General features: G+C 40.9%; 1 protein-coding gene across 9 annotated transcripts in view; it reads left to right on the top strand.

The window, feature by feature from the left end:
* UNC5D (unc-5 netrin receptor D) overlaps window positions 1-17,086 on the top strand; it is a 630,356-nt gene extending 613,270 nt beyond the window's left edge. For all 9 annotated transcript variants that reach the window (XM_049865157.1, XM_049865158.1, XM_049865156.1 and 6 more), the window contains one exon: window positions 14,851-17,086. In XM_049865157.1, coding sequence (XP_049721114.1) covers window positions 14,851-15,055 — 205 coding nt within the window. In that variant the 3' untranslated portion in view covers window positions 15,056-17,086. The remainder of the gene's footprint in view (window positions 1-14,850) is intronic.
* Window positions 17,087-20,894: the final 3,808 nt, after the last annotated feature.

The following is a 20,894-nucleotide window of genomic DNA, read 5'->3' as shown; positions in this document are numbered from 1 at the left end:
CAAATCTAAACACATCGATATTCTAATATCATTGAATAAGAAAGCTGTTCCGTAGCTTAAGATGTCATCAACTCTGGGATCACAACAGGAAGATGCTCACTGAGCACTTAGTCCAATCTTTCTACAGGGAATTCGCCTTCCTTGATCTTGTGACGCTTCTGTTTGCATCTTCCACTCCTTTCAATTTTCCATTGTTAAAAAGCTAGTAAAGCAGGAGCCTTCAAATTATGAAAGAAGAGTTTGCAAAGGCATTAGAGGGAAACATTGGCTTTTATTTTATTTCCTGTGAAAATATTCTCTTACCTTCCTTCTGGTAAATACAAATGTCATTGATGATAACCTGCCTTTTCGCCACAGGCACTTCCACTTAGATCTGAATGGGAAAGGAAAGACAGGAAATATGAAGTTAAAAGCTCAGCACTCCATGAGAATGTGAGAAATGTCAGTGGTGTGTGCTAGGAGGCTGGCATCACAGGTGGCCTTGCAACTTGCCTGGCATATGGATCACACCAAATGAGCTACAGAACCTAGCAAAGAATGTCACAGATAACAGTTGCAATTATAGATTCTGTGAACAAGCTTTGACTATTACTCATTCCATACTTGCTGCCTTTCGAAGCTGAGATTGCACATTTATTCCGTAAATTCAGCTGTAATAATTCTCTACTTTAGGGCTGTTGGCCACTTGTGATTGGTAGGCGGGTGGGAATGAGAAATAAGGAATTGAACATGTAGTTGTGCGTGGCAGACAGCATTGCTAAAGACTAAACAAAATTAAATAATATTTAAAGCTAACTGCTTCAGCTAGAAATATTCCCCCATATGTGCCTATTTTAAGCAAATAACGCGCCACTTAGGCATTTGTTTGCTAGCTGTGCCCTCCCCCTGTGGGGCAGTTTCATAAAGCGCCCTATGCTTGTTTTTATAATAGAAACATGTGGAAGAGGATTGACTTGGTGGCATTTGTGAGGGTGCCTCTAGGAGGGAGGGTGCAGCTGGTAAACAAACGTAGAGGGCATGCATGCATTATTTGCATAAAATACGGTAAACTTTCATAAAACACATACACACTCTTTGTCCTTGAGTCAATTCTGACTCATTACAACCGTATAGGAGAGTTTTGAACTGCCCCATAGGGTTTCCAGGGAGTGGCTGGTTGATTTGAACTACCGACCTTTTGGATAGCAGCCAAGCTCTTAACAACAGCTTTGTATTTTCATTTTCATTTTTAATTACAAATAGCACTTAGATAGTGCCATCAACTTAGGGGGAATTCAATAACTATTCCTGAATGGCATGACATGACCAGTGTTACAGCATAATGTGCTTCACCCTAAAGACGTGCCTCCTAATGAATAAAATTGATTATGAGCAAGCATCAAAGGATTTTGAAAGTTGGTCTTAACAAAAACAAACAAAAAAAAAGGCTATATGGCTCCTGTAGGGAGACTGTCTTTTTCCTCAGGTCTTACACAGTACCTGAAATTCCTCTGTTAGAGAATTCTTTAAGGGCTCATGATTTTCGTATTCCAAAGCTGTTGTGAATACACAGCCAGCTTGACCAAGTTGCTATGGGAACAGGTGCTGGAGAAAATGCACGAGACACGAGGGTGGGTAGCGGGAGGAAGCAGCCGATATGGAAGAAAGGATTCCAAGATGGAAAGTTCAGGTAAATTATATCTTAACAGTTGTTCCCCAGCATCCTCCCTAATAGTGCACTGGCTTGAAAATGTATAAGCCCTGCCTGAGAAACATGTTTCTTATTGGTCATCTGGTAAAAAGAGCTCAAACATTCTTCAGATGTTAATGGTAATGGGTCGCGGTATACAAAAAAAATGCGCAAATCTTCGAAACTCATGGCTGCTATGCAGTGCTATAACTTGTTTTCCACCAAGTTTTTCAACAGGACCTCTAATGAGAAGCAGAACCTTCTCACATTGAGGTCATATCCTTCCATTTCCTCTGTGCACCCTCTTAATTGGATGCAAACCAGCAGTGAAATGGCCAGAGGGCAGTGGGCAAGGGCAGAAGGTCAAAAAGCAGCTTATTAATCTCTCTCTGAATAACTGTTGAGAATTCACTAGAAGAGAAAGAGACCCAGTGCCAGCTTCCTCTAGGGAGAAGGAAGGAGGGAGGAGAAGAGCGAGGGAGACAGAAGAGTACGGAATGTGTACAGAATTGCTTGAGTGTCAGGTGACCACGGAGGGGGTGCCTCGCAACTGCTGTGACTAGACATTTTCATTCCTGTGTTTCGGGATTTACTAAGGATTATACCAAACTGAACTTTCTTTGTTTTGCTGGCTGGAGGCTAGAAAACACACTCTAACCTTTAAATGATAAAAATGGATGTGAGGCTGTCATTTCCAAAGAACTATCTTTGTGACTTTTCTCAGGAGAATTAATACCTAAGGGGATAGAATTACATAGGTTTTTGAAGGCAAAATGCCATAAAGCCCAGATCAGATTTTCTGGTTCTGGCCCAGTGGATTTACACAGGATCTGAAATTTGAAGAGCCCTTATTGGAAACCCTGGTGGCGTAGTGGTTGAGAACTACGGCTGCTAACCAAAAGGTCAGCAGTTCAAATCCACCAGGCGCTCCTTGGAAACTCTATGGAGCAGTTCTACTCTGTCCTATAGGGTCGCTATGAGTTGGAATCAACTCAGTGGCAACAGGTTTGGTTTTTTTTTTTTTTTTTTTCTAGTCAACCCAGAGGGACCAGCACCACAAAGTAGTGAGTAGCTGGGCTTCTTTTCTTTCCACGGAAGCCAATGACTCATGAAAGTGTCCACTAACATGAAGCTAGAAGCAGGCAGCTCTGGGTCAAATTTAGCCATGAACAAGCTGTATATGGTTTGCACGTGGCAGGTGTCCATCCTAAAGGCCATATGGAAAGACGCTTTTTATGTTCCTCCAAGAAAAACAAAGTCAGGTTCCTACCGTGAGCTGCAGGGGATGGTCACAAGGGGTATTCCATTCTCCCTAGGCAAAGGGGTGAGCTTGTGCTGGACTTAGAAGGAATAGGTTTCCCTCCTTTAAGCTAATGTAGTTTTCAGGAAAGGTGGGCATGTCAAAGCCCCTTTATAGCCTAAATTACCCCTTCACAAACGCTGTCTCAAATGGTACAGAAAAGCTAACGAGGTCAGTATATCTAACTATGATGTCTTAATAAATTGAATAGAGTTATAAGAATTTACCTTATTCATTAGGGTGTCTTTTATGGTAAATATTTATTTTCAGTTATTTGTGAGGTTGGTCAGAATGGTGTTAGCTGTCATGGGGCCTCCAACTCATGGCAGCCCCATGCACAGCAGGATCGGGCTGTTGTGCTCCATAGGGCTTTAACTGGCTGATTTTCTGAAGTCGATCACCGGGCATTTCCTCCTAGTCCATATTAGTCTGAAAGCTCCACTGAAACTTGTTCAGCATCACAGCAACTCACAAGTCTCCACCGACAGGCAAGTGGTGGCTACACGTGAGGTGCGTTGGCCAGGAACTGAACCTGAGTCCCTTCTCATGGCAGGTGAGACTTCTACCAGTGAACCACTACTGCCCCTTTCTATTGAAATACGTGCTAAATATTTTGCGAGATGAGGGGTTTAACTGTTTCACTGTTTCCTCATTCAGGTGTAGCACTGTGGTCTTTTCTCTTGAATAACTAGTGATCATTCCACTTCACAACTGAGGATTCTGGAAAATGTCTTGAGATTATTGAAGAGGAAAATTCACTGAAATGAGACCTATTTTTCCATGATGTATCTTAATTCAAAGAGAAGTGCTGATTTCATTTGGTAGTTTTTCTTGCTTTTTCCTTTCCCAGTTTGAGAAACAAAGAAACTGTCCCAGATTGAGAAACAACAACAAAACCTAGCCATCACGCCCAACTTATAGCAACCCTAGAGGACAGAGTAGAACTGCCTCACAGGATTTCCTGGGAGCGGCTACAAACTGTCAACCTTTTGGTTAGCAGCTATAGCTCTTAACCATTGTGCCACCAGTTAGAATCAACTAGATGGCAATGGGTTTGGTTTTTTTAAATCTTTTTTAACAGATTGAAGATTTAGATGTTGCTATTCCCTGTAACCCTGGTGGCTAAGTGGTTAAAGAGCTGGGCTGCTAACCAAAAGGTGGATGGTTTAAACCCACTAGCTGCTCCATGCAAGAAAAATGTAGCAGTCAGCTTCCATAAAGATTTACAGCCTTGGAAACCCTATGGGGCAGTTCTACTCTGTCCTACAGGGTCTTTATGAGTCCCAGTAGACTGGATGGCAGTGAGTTTGGGTTATTTCCTAATATATTTGCATTTGAATACTGCACAGATTCTAGAAGACTTACGTGCTTTCAAAGTACTTTGGAAATGCTGATATCTCTGAATTTCAACTGAATGGTCATCTAGGTACTTTTCCTTTTCATAAAATTGGTTCTGTGTTGTAACGGTTTATGAAGACTCTAAGTGGCAGACCTTTATCACGGTCTCTAAATTCTTCACTACTCTTTGTGCTGAAAAAGAAAACAGAAAGCATAATAACTGGTTCCAAGAATCCTCAAATCTAACCTAATAAGTTCCATTATTAGTTTTAACATGCTTAATTTGAAGGTGTATTTGAAAATTGATACTCTGCAAAAATTCCGTTTTTGACCCATATACACTATTATAAGTTGGCCTGTGTCTAGCTAGTGAAATTGCTAACGATTCGCCCTGGCTTCCACGTAAAGCATGGGATTTTAACTGGGGCCGAGGAATGGGGATAGGGAAGTCTCAGGAAGATGAAATTAATCATGGTAATAAAACAAACCCCCAGAAACTCAGGTGTATAGAAAGCATTTAGGTTCAACAAAGCACAATTAAATTTAATAAACCATTACTATGCTATGAACTTACATGGATAAGTTTATTCAACTGTCTTAGGGTACACTTTCAGCTGCCTGCTTGTATGTGGCTCTTATGGTTTATCAACCTCCTTTAGTGAATGTTTCAAAAAACAAAAATAAATTCATTGAGTTTACAGGGTTTACACTGAATGTGAGCTGAAGAGAGAGAATGATTCTAAAGTAAATTTCTAATTTTTACAAATCAGATCATCTTTTCTGCATAGTATGACACCATGAAAAAACATCTTATTTTTCAGAATTTCCTCATGTCAGTCAGAATTTGAAAAGGGTACGACAAAAGATGAGCTAAAGTTCAGTGCATTAAAAAAATAACAATTTGAAGCATCTGAGATGAGCACAATTAAACATTCGCTTCTTTAAACTTTCTTTTTTTTTTCAAAGATAAAAAAAGATAATTTTATTTCAAGCATCCACCTGAATATTCAGGAATAATGCTTTTGATAATATTCTAGTTATGTTTCCAAAGAAATCAAAGACACTCAGGAAACTGCTTAAAATCAACTATTGCTGTGAATTCCATTTTGTAGTACTAACAACGTTCCCTGAATTGTGTGTGCATTTGTCTGATGGTGATCAAATGCACTGGCATTATTGTGAAGAGAAGTGGGTCACGTAGATAGGGATTAGCAGCTTGCTTCATAAAAGAAGGTAGGAAGGGCATAACTAATAAAATTAGTAGCTCCCAAAAAGGTAGCATGGAGGTAAAGAAATGTACCAATTATCAAAAAATCACAATGCGCTTGTACGCGTGTGAGCAGTAAAAGTAACTCGCTTATCTTTGAGGAATACAAAACTACAGTATAAGACTTTAGGGTCTTTTTATGTATTGATTATTCTCCTGTAGAAACAGGTAAAAATAGTTGAATAGGATGTCTGATAATGAGATTGGTGGCTGATTGTATTATTTTTAATAAGGCTGATAGGCTCTTTTATCTATCCGTGAAAATTGAGCTTTGTATGTGTTATGCTGAGTGGGCTTGTGTAAATTCAAAGAATAAATTTAAAACTTGCTTTAGCGGGCACACTTTACTTGCTCCAGTATGTTCAGAGACCTGTGCCAAGTGAGAATTATATTTCTGCCTCTTGTGGTCATTTAACTTCCTTTAGCCTCAGGTATCTGTTCTGCAAACCAGGAGATTTGTAGGACTTTTCCTAACCAGCTGGCTCACTAGAGACGTTCTCCGGCTCTGCAGCTCTTCCTCTAGTCGAGCGCACTTGTAACACATCCTTCCACCTTCCACGGATTCATGGATATTTTGAATATTCTGTTAGGACAAAGATTCATCACAGCCTTCAAAACATAAATCCTTTATGCCTCTTTTAAAGTTTTTTGTCACATTTTTATGCCCAGGTGTTCCTGTCAAATCCTGAAATATCCAGGCTGCCTAAACATTTACTGAGGGCAAAGCTCTCAGAGTGCGGGAGGCAGGACATGTAGCTTGGGAATTCAGTAAGTTGGCCCTTTAGGTGCCTTCTTTCCAATGCACAAAGCTGAAAATTCAATCTCACCTTCTCTCAAATAGCTATCAGCTCTGGGAATCTAGTTTGGGTTGAAAGACAGTGTAGAATAGGGGTCGAAAAACTGTGCCCAACAGGCCGAATCTGGCCCACCACCTGTTTTTCTAGAGCTTGTGAGCTTTTCAATTTTTAAATGGTTGAAAAAAATCAAAAGAAAAGTAATATGGCCTGACAGGTGAAAATTATATGACATTAAAATTTCAGTAGCTGTAAAGTTTTATTGAAGCACAGTTATGCTCCTTCATTTGTGTATTGTCTATGGTTTCGTTTGTGCTGCAGTGACAGAATGGAGTAGCTCTAACAGCGATCACATGTGCCTGCAAAGCCAAGAATAATATTTACTCTCTGGTCCTTTACAGAGAAAGTTTGTCAACCCCAGGTATTTAATAAAGTATAACTGATTCCAGTCACCTCCCCAGGGCCCTAGTCCATTGTTATTCAAGAGTAAATGCAAAGTATAAATCCTCAGTAAAATTATGGGAAAGCTGGTGATACATTTCTTGTTGTGGCTGCTGTCTTTATTTTACTTTATGAATGCAACAATGGATATCCCAAAGAATTATTTACCTATGCCAGAAACAAAAGTATGCCTACAGTCATGATTAGAGATGTACATTAAAAGAGATTTTCACGCAGACCACCCAGAGTCTTCTCATGCCTAGTATCTGAGTTTGCCCCTCTCCCAGCTATTCCCTCAGTTTGTGTTCTGCCTTGAATGCCACTCGGGTGTACTGGTTTACTTTTAGACCTGAAGATATAGCAACTTTCCCTGCAAACATTTCCATATGACCAAGAAAAAAAAAAGCAATATTGAAAACCAAGTTCTTAAGTAAGAAGAACTAGGATCCCTTCAACTACTCAGGGAAGGTTTGCATTGATATTTCTATTTGTGTAGATGTAAATGATCATATTTGATTGGAAGGAAGGAGGGAGAGAGAGGGGAGTGGAGAGAAAGAGGGAAGGAGGGATGGGAGGAGGGAAGAAAGGAAGCATGAAAGAAAGAAGGGAGAGAGGGAAGGAGAAAGGGAGGAAGGAAGGGAAGAAGAGAAAAGGAGGAAGGGAGGGAGAAAGAGAGAGAAGGGAGGGAGGGAAGGAAAGAAGTGAGAGAAAGAGGAAGAGAGAGAAAGAAGAGAGAAACAAAACAAAACTAGAAAGAACATTTTAAAGTTGACCTTCCTCTCTCTAGTAAAGATTCATATGGATTGGAAACTATATATAATAAAACAAAAACCAAACTCAGTGCCATCAAGTCAATTCCGACTCATAGTGACCCATTATATTTTTGCTATTTGACAACTGACTGGCTTTAATCAGCCTCTTAAGGCCTTGAAATAAAACAATACTTTATTCACTCAGAACTACTATTTGTGTGTGTGTGTGTTGGTTGGAAACCCTGGTGGCGTAGTGGTTAAGTGCTACGGCTGCTAAGCAAGAGGTCAGCAGTTCGATTCCTCCAGGGGCTTCTCGGAAACTATATCGGCCAGTTCTACTCTGCCCTATAGGGTCGCTATGAGTCGGAATCGACTCAATGGCAGTGGGTTTGGTTTTGGTGTTTTGGTTGTAAATGGTAATGGGTTCTTTTTGTTTTTGTTTTTGAACACTTATTGTGTTTTAGGTGAACGTTTACGCAGCAAATCAGTTTCCCGTTCAAAAATTTATACACAAATTGTCCTGTGACATTGATTGCTATCCCTGCAACGTGCCGGCACTCTTCCCATTTCCATCCTGTCTTCCCATTTCTATCCGTCCAGCGTCCCTGCCTCTCCTGCATTCTCTTATTTGCTTTTGGGCTCCTATCCCCAACTCTCCACTTATCGGCATAGTTAGGTTCCTAAGACCATGTCATTATGCCAAAATTGGCATTATGTGAAAATGGAGGGGTTTTTTTCTTAGACCACCCATTTGTCTAATTTTTTTAAAGAAAATATGATCATAGAAATAATAATAGCTAAGCTTTGTTGATGTGCTCGTCACTGTGATGAGTCCGAATATGGATTATTCCTCTGTGGAGAAGGAGGTTTGGAGGAGACAAAGCTGGATAAAGCCGGGCTGTGTGACTGGAGGGCCCACGGCTTAACTACTTACCTTCCTCCTGTGCTGGGTCAGAACTTCCCCAGCAAAGCTGCACCCAGGGCTCATTTCCACCCCTGAAAACTCTGCATTCATGATCCCAGATCCTGCTGTGCCCTCTGGGCCTGTCTAGTCCCAAGGGCCGGGGCTTCCTGCAAGGGTGCTGGGAGCCTGGCCACACACCAGTCCCACAGAGGCAGAGGTTTCAGGTCCAGTTTGGCTAATTTGGGGATGTCATTAAACTCGCTTGCATGCATTTCTTCCAAATACCCTCTTCTGTGCCTCTTTCTTTCCTCCCTTCCCACCCCATAGCAATTTTGAGCTGCAAGCCCTCAGGCCACATAGGAGCTGGTAACGCAGAGCAGGTGCCCGCCGGCTCTGTGCTGCCTGAGCCTCCACTCAGAGGCCATGGCCAAGGAGGAAGTTGGACCCTCTTGGCAGCTGGATATGGCGCCCCTGCTACCAGGAGGGAGCACAGAGCAGCACAGCCCAGCTTCTAGGAGGCCACCAGGACCCTCCTTAAGGGAAGGGGTGCTCCACAGCCATTGCCACCATGCCCACCACCTTGTTAATGCACAAAATAGTCAGATAGTAGACTTTTAACTATTGTCCATAAATGTAAAATGCCAGATAATGAGAGAGTTGGTAAGTGAGGAATAGTGTAGTTGATTGTTCTAAGGAACACGTTCCTCACAGGTGTTATTATTTTATAGGCCAAACTATTATTTGGCTGAAAAGTGACTTCTGGGAGTGGCTTCAGTTCCAGATTACGAGAGTGTCTTAGGACAATAGCAGGGGTTCCTCCAATCTTTATCAGTCCAGTGAGTTTGATTTTCTTTGTGTGAATTGGAGCTTTGATCTATATTTTTATGCCATTCTAACCTGGACCTCCTATTGTGTCCCTGGTCAGAGTAGTTGGTAGTGGTAGCCAGATGCAGTCTAGTTCTTCTTAGTGCCCCTTTGTAAATGATAATTCATTTTTAATGGGCTGCTTTCAGAATTATTTCTTTGTCTTTGGTTTTGGAAAGTTTGATTATCATATGTCTTGGTGAGTTTTTTGAGGGCCATCCTGTATGAGGTTTGCTGAGCTTCTTGTATGGTAACCTTGTCTTTCATGATACTTAGGAAGTTTTCAGCCAAGATAATCTTCAAAAATTCTCTCTGTATTTTTTATTCCTTCCTCTTCTGGAATTCCTATTAAAATTCCTATTAGGTGTAAATTATTCCCCTTGATGGTGTCCCACATAACTCTTAGGCTTTCTTCATTTTTACTTCATTTTTTTAATTGTTCCTCAAACAAATTAGTATAAAGGGATCTGTTGTCTATTTCACTGATTGTTTCTTCTATTGATTCAGTTCTACTTCAGTGTCCTTCCATGGACTTATCTATTTCTCATATTTTATTGTTAATCTTCTGAATTTCTAGTTGTTGTTTTTGCATGGTTTCTTATTGTCTCTTGAGTCAGTTACTTTCTTCTTGTATTATTTTCCTAAATTCTTCTAGGGTTTTTTTCTGTTTTCATTGATCTCTTTCAGGATCCTAAATTTAAGTTTTTTGAATTCCTTCTCAGGTAGTTCCATTATCATTTCTTCTTTAGGAAGGTTTTCTTTCCTTTTGTTTACTTGTCTGAGCCATCTTATCCTGTTTTTTCATATGATTTGTTATTGTCTGCTCTCTCCAAGGCATTAAGGAGCTATTTTATTTATTTATGTATTGATTGATTTTATATTTGTTTTGTGCTGATTTTTTGTCTGGCTTTGTTTTGATATATCAGGGGCGGGGCAGGTGATCACTGGTGACATAGGAGCACTCACCAGCTGTCACCGGGTGGGTGGGACGGTGGCAGGCAGGAGGAGCATGCATCACTGTTCACTGGGTGTGCAGGGCAGATAGGAGTGGACTGGGTGTACGTGGGCCCCCACCTGTCATCAGACCAGTGGCATGAGAGTGTTGGATGGCACTCTCCATGTGAGCAGGCAGGAGAGCAGGAGGTTGTGGCAGGGGATGGGGAGCACAGGAGCACTTTCACCACTTCTCAGGTGGGCGGGGTGGCAGGCAGCTGGTGTGGAAGGCAACCAGCAGTGCAGAAGCACTCACTGTCACTCACCAGGTGGGTGAGGTGGTAGGTGGGGAGGTGGGGGGGGCGTGGTGTGTGGCCAGGGGCGTGGGCAAGCTTACTGGGGCATGCTGGGTGGGGGGCATCAGAGCGTGGTGGGTGACCAGGGATACCGAGTGCTTTCTACTGCTGGCTAGATGGGTGGGGCAGTGGGCATAGAGTTGTGATGGGTAGGGGGTGTGGCAGGCATATGGGGCATGGGACACTCTCTGCTGCTTGCTGGATGGAGGGATGGTGGGGGGTTATGGTGAGTTGCAGGATGTGGTAGATGACCAGCAGCACAGGTGCACTCACTCATGCTAGCCAGGTTGGCAGGGTGGGGAGGTGGCAAGTAGAGCAAGCTGGGTGAGGGGACAGAGAGGGGCACATACTACCATCCCTGGGTGGGTGGGGTGGCAGAGTTGGTGGGGTTCATGACACCAGTGAGGCAGGGGGAGGAGAAGCATGCTTCTCTGGTCACCGGGCATGGGTACCTGCCTGGGTGCTCCCTGTTGGCTGCAGCCAGCAATCAGGACCTGGTCCCAACCAAGCGTGAGGAGGAGGGGGTTGCCTGGGTTCCAGTTGGGTAAATGTCCTCATGCTGACACCCTATAGATCTATTACTTGGTGTGCATCACCCACCCTAATGGTCAGGGACTGCTGCTGGTAGGTAGTCCTGTCTCTGGATCCTGGCTCCCTCCCTGCTGTAACGTACTTATAGATCCCTGGAGCTCTCACCCTTATTCCTGTACTTTCCCTCCTTAGATACGTTTCATGTCCTGTTCACTTTGGTTCACTCCTGGTATGTCTGTACAGTTTCTCTGTCTCCTATTGGGAATTCTGTGACATTGCCTTCCTGTGCTCCTCACCCAGGATCACTGCTGGCTTTATGTCAAGATGGCCACATTGTGCTAGGCCAGCTGGCAAGGCATCTCTCCCCTGTATCTCTCCTCGTTTGTTGTTCTCATTCAGTTTCTCCTTCCAGTCGGTGTTCAATCTCATTCTTTATCCTTCCGTTTGAAGCTCAGCATTCCAGGATTGTCATCTTTATCTGTTTCACTTGGTTTCTTGGGTCTTTGCTGTAGGGGGACAACATGATGTGTCTGGCTAAGCCACCATCTTGGGCCATCTTCACAGTAATATGCTGTTAAAAGCTTGCTTGTCATCCAAGTGCTTTTCTATGCATGGGTCCACTTTGTTATTACATGTCAGGCTTGGTTGTGGAAAGTGGTACCATCCTCAAAATAGACAAATCTTGGTTGAGTCTGGAAAATCTCTTCAACTCACTAGAATTTTACCAGAGGTGGCATTTCTATTCCTGATGTAAAAGCCCCTAAGAAAAACAGTGACCTTTAGTCCTTGGTGAGGTCTTAGTCTTCATCATAGCAAGTTATTGTCCAAGAGGTTTTTTTTTGTTTTTCACTGAAGATCATATATCTGAAAAAAGCTCATACTAATCCATTACTTAGTTTGTGGTTATTGAATAAATGCCTGTCACATATGTCTAGTTTTATGATAAGTGTTGTAGTGGATTCAGAAAATTATTAGATGTGATTCTTGCCCTCCAGGAGTTTGTAGTCTCACTGGAAAGGCAAAGTTCTCTCACATGAAATAGATAATCATTTTACTCATGGAAGTTTCAACACAAGTATAAATAGAGCTCAGAGAAGACATAAATCGTTTTGAGCAAAGAGGAGATGAATATTGTACTTGTTACTGAAAGAGTATAAGATCTTGGTAATCAGAGGTTAAGGGGAAGAAGTGGGCAATGCTAGTGAACAGAATAGATGGAATGAAAGCAAGAAGCAATATTTTAACTAAGTCAGGGTTGATGATGGAAGAAGACTGAGTCAAAGTATCTTTATTGCTATAGCTAGTTTGAGCAAGACCATGGAAGGCATTGAAAAGAGAGAGAGTAGATACCTAGTGATTGTGGAGATAGAATGCAGGCAATATTGGATATAAAGTTTGGAAACAAGAGCTTCAAGGCTCTTGCTGCGATTAAGAACATACTGGAGAGAAAAGGGTGGGTCTGATGAGTATGTCAGAAAGGAAGAATCAACATAAAGGGAAGAGTCAAAAATAAGTTTCCTTATTCCATCTCACTCCAACAAGGCTGGCATTAATCCAAAAAACACAGGATAATAAATGTTGGAGAGGCTGCGGAGAGATTGGAACTCTTATACACTGCTGGTGGGAATGTAAAATGGTACAACCACTTTGGAAATCTATCTGGCGTTTTCTTAAAAATTTAGAAATAGAACTACCATACAACCCAGAAATCCCACTCCTTGGAATATATCCTAGAGAAACAAGAGCCTTCACACAAACAGATATATGCACACCCATGTTTATTGCAGCTCTGTTTACAATAGCAAAAAGCTGGAAGCAACCAAGGTATCCATCAATGGATGAATGGGTAAATAAATTGTGGTATATTCACACAATGGAATACTACGCATCGATAAAGAACAGTGACGAATCTCTGAAACATTTCATAACATGGAGGAACCTGGAAGGCATTATGCTGAGTGAAATTAGTCAGAGGCAAAAGGACAAATATTGTATAAGACCACTATTATAAGATCTTGAGAAATAGTATAAACTGAGAAGAACACATACTTTTTTGGTTATGGGGGGGAGGGAGGGAGGGAGGGAGAGGGTTTTTTACTGATTAATTAGTAGATAAGAACTGCTTTAGGTGAAGGGAAGGGCAACACTCAGTACATGGAAGGTCAGCTCAATTGGACTGGACCAAAAGCAAAGAAGTTTCCGGGATAAAATGGATGCTTCGAAGGTCAGCGGAGCAAGGGCAGGGGTTTGGGAACCATGGTTATGGGGGACTTCTAAGTCGATTGGCAAAATAATTCTATTATGAAAACATCCTGCATGCCACTTTGAAGTGTGGCGTCTGGGGTCTTAAATGCTAACAAGCGGCCATCTAAGTTGCATCAATTGGTCTCAACCCACCTGGAGCAAAGGAGAATGAAGAACACCAAGGTCACACGACAACTAAGAGCCCAAGAGACAGAAAGGGCCACATGAACCAGAGACCTACATCATCCTGAGACCAGAAGAACTAGTTGGTGCCCGGCCACAATCGATGACTGCCCTGACAGGGAGCACAATAGAGAACCCCTGAGGGAGCAGGAGATCAGTGGGATGCAGACCCCAAATTCTCATAAAAAGACCATACTTAATGGTCTGACTGTGACTAGAGGAATCCTGGCGGTCATGGTCCCCAAACCTTCTGTTGGCACAGGACAGGAACCATCCCCGAAGACAACTCATCAGACATGAAAGGGACTGGACAGTGGGTAGGAGAGAGATGCTGATGAAGAGTGAGCTAATTATATCAGGTGGACACTTGAGACTGTGTTGGCATCTCCTGTCTGGAGGGGGGATGGGAGGATAGAGAGAGTTGGAAGCTGGCAAAATTGTCACGAAAGGAGAGACTGGAAGGGCTGACTCATTAGGGGAGAGCAAGTGGGAGTACGGAGTAAGATGTATATAAACTTATATGTGACAGACTGCCTTGATTTGTAAACGTTCACTTGAAGCTCAATAAAAGTTAATAATAATAAGTTTCCTTGAGTGAAAAATGAGAGGAAAATTGGATTTCCTGAGATACTTGTTATAGGTAGAAAAGGAGACAATTTGAAAGCATGGAGATGATATCAAATTTTGATGCATTGAGTTTGAAAATGTTGAGGGACATCTAATTCAAGCAATCCAATCTCTAACTCGAAAGTCACTTAGAGATCTGTAACTAGTTCCCATTAACCTATGAAACTGGAGGTGCAGATTTAAACACTTTCCATTTGGAGCTGATAACTACTCCACCTAGTATATGAGCCCACTGAGGAAGGAAAGGAAGAACAAGCAACCAAAGATAAACTTTGACAGCCCTAATGTTTACCAAGGGAGAGATAACAAGGTGGTACATATTTTGGAAAAATAAGTTACATCATCACATATGCTTTTCAAGGATAGGATGGTCAAGAGGGAAACACACACACACACACAGAGCTCAAGGAAAGTGATGACTAAGAAAATGCTTGGAGAATGAGGAGGCCATTGATAACATTCCAGAGTGTATTTTCTGTTGCCTTTTGGGGTAAAAACTAAACTGCCTAGACCTGCCTTGTGTAGCTTTCTACTTCTATTGTAATAATACCCATTAAAATTCATTTTTAAGTCCTTTATGGTGATTTTTATTTTTTCCTTTATTTTTTCTTTTGTTCTTTTTTGTTTGTTTGTTTAACTCTGTCTAGGAATTTATCTTATTTTGCTACACAAAGTAGCCCATCTGCTGTCATTTTGAACCTGTGGGAAGCTCGTCATCAACACGATGGTGATCTTGACTCCCTGGCCTGTGCCCTTGAAGAGATTGGAAGGACACACATGAAACTCTCAAATATTACAGAATCCCAGCTGGATGAAGCCGACTTCAACTACAGCAGGCAAAATGGACTCTAGTCCATGTCCTCTCCAGAGACAAGGCAACGACCAGCTTTGGGACATTTGCTTTAAATGGGAAAGAAAGAGGCAGCTTTCTGCCCAGTGGCATTTGGGGAATTTTGCCTTCATTTCCAATCAGTGAGAATCCCTGGTTGAAGAAATTGAATTTTATATAGGTAAAACGTGTCAATAGGGAAAATGCAAGCTCCCTTAGATATAAGAGGGCTCCTTTGTCCCCTCTGAATCCACACTCGGGTTAAGACTTGATGAACTCCTCAGATTTGGAGAGTCAAGGATAAAAGTGAGGGGCATATCTAGATAAAAGTGGCTGTGGGAAAAGATTAGCTACAATAAAGCTGGGAAGGCAGACACTGAATAAGTGCATGTTTTGAAACAGGTTTTTAATAATGTGCCCCAAAGGAGCAGCTGATTCTGATACCAGATTGTCAGAGTTTTCTACCAACTGGCAACTGTGATGTTGGGAATCGTTGAAAAACTTGCTTTTAGAAGTGTAACTGGGCTGCCAACCCATTTGTATGACTTCAAGGACATCAAGGAGAGAATGAGGGCATTTAGAATTTAGAATCTGAGTACGTTACACCAGCACCAATTCCCTGTAAATGCTAGCCACTTAACGAAGACAAGATCGAAAAGTAAGATAGACCACAAATAAGTTCTTGACGTGAACCCCTCCTTCATTTTCTTCAAGACAAACCTACCCACATTCTTTCCTCCCCTTTTTTTAATCCATTACAGCAGGAAGGAGAGGTTTCAAGGACTATGTTTAGATCTTCCAATATAGAAATTTATTTCTCCTAACTCCACAAAGCAAGACCGTCTCCATTCCCAGCTAAGCCACTCAAGCAGCATAGAGTACTATTAGAGCACAGCTTATTACAGCTTATTACTGGAGACAGGAGAGGTCAAATCAGGCCCCAGGAAGCATGAACTGCAGATGTCTCAGGCCTCAAATTTTAAGACAGGTGTTGACCTGGTTCCCCAATATTGTTATTTTAATGGCATGAGAGATTTTGCTGTACTTTAAAATCTAGGTTCCTGAAATTTTCTGGCTTTTTGGTATTATGTCATCACAAAATCTTTCAGTAGGGCTGTATATCATTCTCCCTTTGCCTCTCGGGAAACAAGTCTTTGCTCTAAATGGTATCCATCTAAATAGACCTGAGGGTTACCTCTACCGCACTGTTCCAGAAACTGAGGCCTTGTTCAGGGAGCTTCCCATTACTGATTACTCAACCTCACCAAGTATGCTTTCTTTACAGGGCCATTAACATACGGCTATCAATTCTGATCTGATTATCTGTTTTTTAAATAAGAGGCAGGGACATTATGAAGAATTGAAATCCACAGATAATTCATAACCTTCATCTTAACCCGTTATTCCCACTTCTAATCCTGTTAAATCATTTTTGACAAGATGTCCCGGTAGCCTAAAGATAAATTCATCTGCTCCTGCTTGTCTTCTGATGGATATTTTAATTAGTTGTCCACACTCAGGACCGCCAAAGTCAAGGACCTAGATTAACCACAAAGCAACTAATTAGCTACTTAGTGGTTGGCTGTATTAGAATAAAAAAAAAGTAGGCAGGGAGTCAAAAAAGTTGGGGAGTATTTGGCAGTGGGGATATGATTAATGTTTTTAAACAATGTTTTTTCCATCCCTTTGTTTAAAAAAATGGTATAATCTTCACCCATGTGAAGAAGACCTAAAGACAGGTTGAATTTATGATACCAAGCATAAGGCATTGAAGAACACTTGAATACGTTGGCCATTGTTTCTAACTAATGTGTGGTATATATATGGTCCCCTGTATTGGATAGAAGGCTTTGCTACATGAAATTCAAAAGCATCTTGCTTTTCTCAGGAACCAAAGGCTTATTGTACAGAACAAAAAAATCCTTAGAACTTCCAAGCATACTTTCAAAATACCATATCTAGATCAGGAGAACACACTTTGCTCAACTTGTTTATTCATTCTAGGGGACAATAGAAAGTATGAGAGTGTAAATCACTTGACATCCCTGATATAAATTCTGATATATATATATATATATATATATATATATATATATATATGCCTGAATTTTGAAAATGCACTTGAACATGATATCATATAGAGTAACAAAGGAAACAACATGATTCACCTCTGATTTCAGCCCAAGGTTTAAATCCACTTTTAAGTCCATTTTTCCCCTTCTTTTACATTTCTCTTTGTTTCTGTTAGGGTCGTACACAGAATTTCTAGAGAAGCAGATGAACTTTTGTGGCCATTGCATGTCAAGGCTGTGCAGAATTACAATAGAAACTCAAAGAGAACCCATGTTTTCGTGATAGAAGACCAAGGGGAGTTGCAGATCAGATAAAGACTTAGCTCACGCTGGAATTTCTGGTTAATTACTGTGACCTAAGCATTTGTGCTCTTTTGACATTTGCATATTGCAAATACTCCTCTTTAAAAAGATTTGTCAGTTTGAGCACTTACTTTGAATGTCTTATTCTCCCAGTGCAACGGAAACCAAAATATTAAAAGTGGCCTTTAATACTTGGTGGGTTACTGAAAATTTTTATGAAATAGCCCACTTACATGCCAAATCTGTCGGTCCTCAAAGGCATCTGTGTCTAATAGTCATGCTTTGAACAAGACTTAAAATTATGCCACCAAAATGGTGAACTTCACAGCTTCACCCGACTGCAGCATTATAAAGTTAATTTACAGACTTTACAGCATTGCTTGAGCAGTCTTACTGGTTTACATTAAAATCCTTTAAGCCAAAAGGAAGCTCACTGTATGGATTTAAATGCAAACTTCATTTACCGGTGCAGGGAGTCTCATAAAACTCCTATGTTCTCTCACAAAAATTTTATTAGCCTTTTTGTAAGAGATGAAAAGGAATAGATGTAGTTCTCTTTAAAAAGAGGGAGTGCTCTCTTTTTTATGTTCTATCTCCAACTGCAACATTTATCCTTTGCCATGGTCCGTATATTTTTCTTTCAGTTGGCGTGGAGAGAGGATATTATGTCAAATCACTAAAACAGGGGTTCTCTTTGGATTAAAAGTTCTGGATTTCCTATAATAATTTTCCTTGACAGGAATTCTCAACATCACGATTAATAAGCAAAGGTAGATTATTAAAATGGTATAAGTGTTTGGTTTGAGATAGTATTCTCCACTTGGCAAACTTCTAGCAAATTTACCTGTGAATTTCAAAATGTTATAAAATTTTTCAGTGTGCTTTTATTTTCCCTTTTAGCCGTTTCTCTTCAATCTCTTAGTCACTCCGCCTTTAAGTGTGGCGAATACTAGGTCAGGTTCTCCCAGAGGCCTTTATTCCAGTTCTGTGAAGGTTAGAGGAACTGTGAAGGAACTGGAAAATGTGCCCCTCAGGGCCATCTTAATCATTTTTCCTCATGAAACATTGTCAAGTTCTGACTCCTTAGTAATCCCCACATCCTGGACAAGAGGTGACAGCCACAGCAAATGGGAGAGCCAAATATTGTCCTAAAGATAGTGACAAAATTTTATTAGCCCTTTGGTGTTAGCTGCCATAGCGCTGTATTTGAAAATTGACGCTTTAGCCAAAAGCTGAACGGCCACCGTTTCCGCAGTTTCCACTGTTTTGTCTGCATAGGAATTCTTCTGAACTACGAGCAGAATGTGTTTTGTCCAGTGTCACAAAAGTGAAAATGTTACTAATCTTAGACGTGTTGCATATTTTGTGTTTTCACTTCTCAAACTCTTTCAAAAGCTGCAGTTAATAAGCTGTTTGGCTGTATTGACAGCATGTGGTGTTTTTACAAAAGCAGTTTTAGGAGAGCCAGTGTCTACCATGGACTTCACATCCCCGCTCCAGGGTCATCAGCAAAATCGAAATGGCAATCTGTGTGCTGTATTTTTCTGAAAGACAAAAGGGGATGAAAATCAGACCTGGCCCGTTAGTCACTAGTGTATAGAAATGTGATCTCCAGTAGGAAACTTAACTCACATAGAATAATTGTGGTTTTTGAAGCAGTTACTCATCGCTTTTTCCTTTTGCTGTGAAGATCATGGATTTCGAATGTCCTCATGAGGTGGGCCTAAGACAATAACATTAAACTTCATGTCTTTAAAACCCACCCTCTGCCTGAACCCAAAGATAGAAAAGGCAGTAAGCTTCATGTTGAGGCCTGGGCTAAAAATGTCCCCTCCCCCACCCCCAATATTGAATTCCACAGGAGGTGAGCCTTTTCTCAGAGTTACAGCTTTGAATTATAAAAGATCTCATTATACTTGGGAATGTAATTCCTTGCATGAATGGTAATGTATATCAGTACCCTTAAAAATGACGTGATCAAAATGAAAAAGCCCTGGGCCTCAGTTTTTGCCAAGCCCCAAAAGTATTTTGCTTATTTCAAGCACTATTTACGTACAGATTTCCAAATTGGACAAATTATAAAATTCCTTCAAAATATTATATATATGGTGGTTAAAGATTTAGCTGTAGTTCTGTTGAAATCACAAAAAAGAGGGGTGATATTTGAGGGAAGTTAGTAAGTTGAATATCATGCCTTCTGACCTCATTACTAAAAGATTGACATTACAATCAGAAATAGATGCAATCATTCCAATATCCTTCCATTAGTGAGTTCTGATGATGCTGACAGAAAATCACCCTTTACCAGATGTCAATCTAAGCCTCTTCAGAGGGTAGCCGAAAAATTTCACTCAGAAAGACTCCCCTCTGCTGGAAAAAAAAAAAAAACTCTGTGGAAATCTTCTAGTCAGGAAAACAATTTTCTTTTTTTCTAAATTGGAATAAAGACTCCTACTTAAAACTTCCCGTTCTTCATAATTGTATCTGATTGGTACATGCAATTCAGGAAGACTCAACCTCAAAATATCGCAAACATAAGCATTTAGAGGAAAACTGGCTGATTCTTCTGACCCAAACTCCAACAATATGAGTAATTGCTTACCTCCGTGTCTGCATGAAAGAACTTCCAGATTTCATTTTGTTCTGTTTATTTTTGGAAGGTGTGTGGGGGTGGGGGGAGTGGGGGCTTCTTTCAAGTGACTCATATCTCAAACCCATCTCACTCTCAACTTTTATTTGATGTGTTCAATGCCAAAAAAGAGCAGGGCTGAACACTTAATTTGACATGAAGCTGAAGGAGTGAGCAAGCCAGAAGGGAGAGTTTGAATAAAGCATGGCCTTGGCTTCATACAACACTTTTTGTGCCTTGTATTATCAATGTAAATTTTGAATGTTGTACAGTAAATACTTGGATGGAATTCTTAGAAAAGGCTGTGCTGGCTTCTTTTTCAACACATGTACATATCTATAAATATCTATACATATATATTTGGTAATGCCAAACAGCTGTGTTATATTATATTGAACAAAATGGACAGTTTGGATGTTTTATGTAGAGTTTGCAAAAAAAAAAAAAAATGGATGGTTACAGACTTTTCAAGATAAATGTACAGACGTAAATTACTGCATATCAGTTATTTATGAATAAAGAGTCTTTTATTGACATTGTAGGATACTGCATGGGTGGAACTTTGAAATCCCAATGAGGATGCCCTTTACACTCCTCCCACCACATTCTAGCAGGAGCTAGAATGTTCTCCGCAAGGATAATTTCCGATATGTGTTATTGTATTGATCCTAATTTCTCCCTTTGGCTTCAGGAATGAGATACTCTGAAGTTACAGGAAGCAAAAATCTTCTCCTAACATGCCCATCCTAACACACACACACACACACGCACAACCTTTCCTTGAGATATAGTTGGATATACCCTGAAGTAATCTTAGCCATACCATAAGTGTGACATCATTTATTTTATTCCCCAAGA

This window comes from Elephas maximus, chromosome 22 (assembly GCF_024166365.1).
Source record: "Elephas maximus indicus isolate mEleMax1 chromosome 22, mEleMax1 primary haplotype, whole genome shotgun sequence".
Lineage (NCBI taxonomy): Eukaryota > Metazoa > Chordata > Mammalia > Proboscidea > Elephantidae > Elephas > Elephas maximus.
This window is presented reverse-complemented; position numbering and strand designations above follow the sequence as displayed.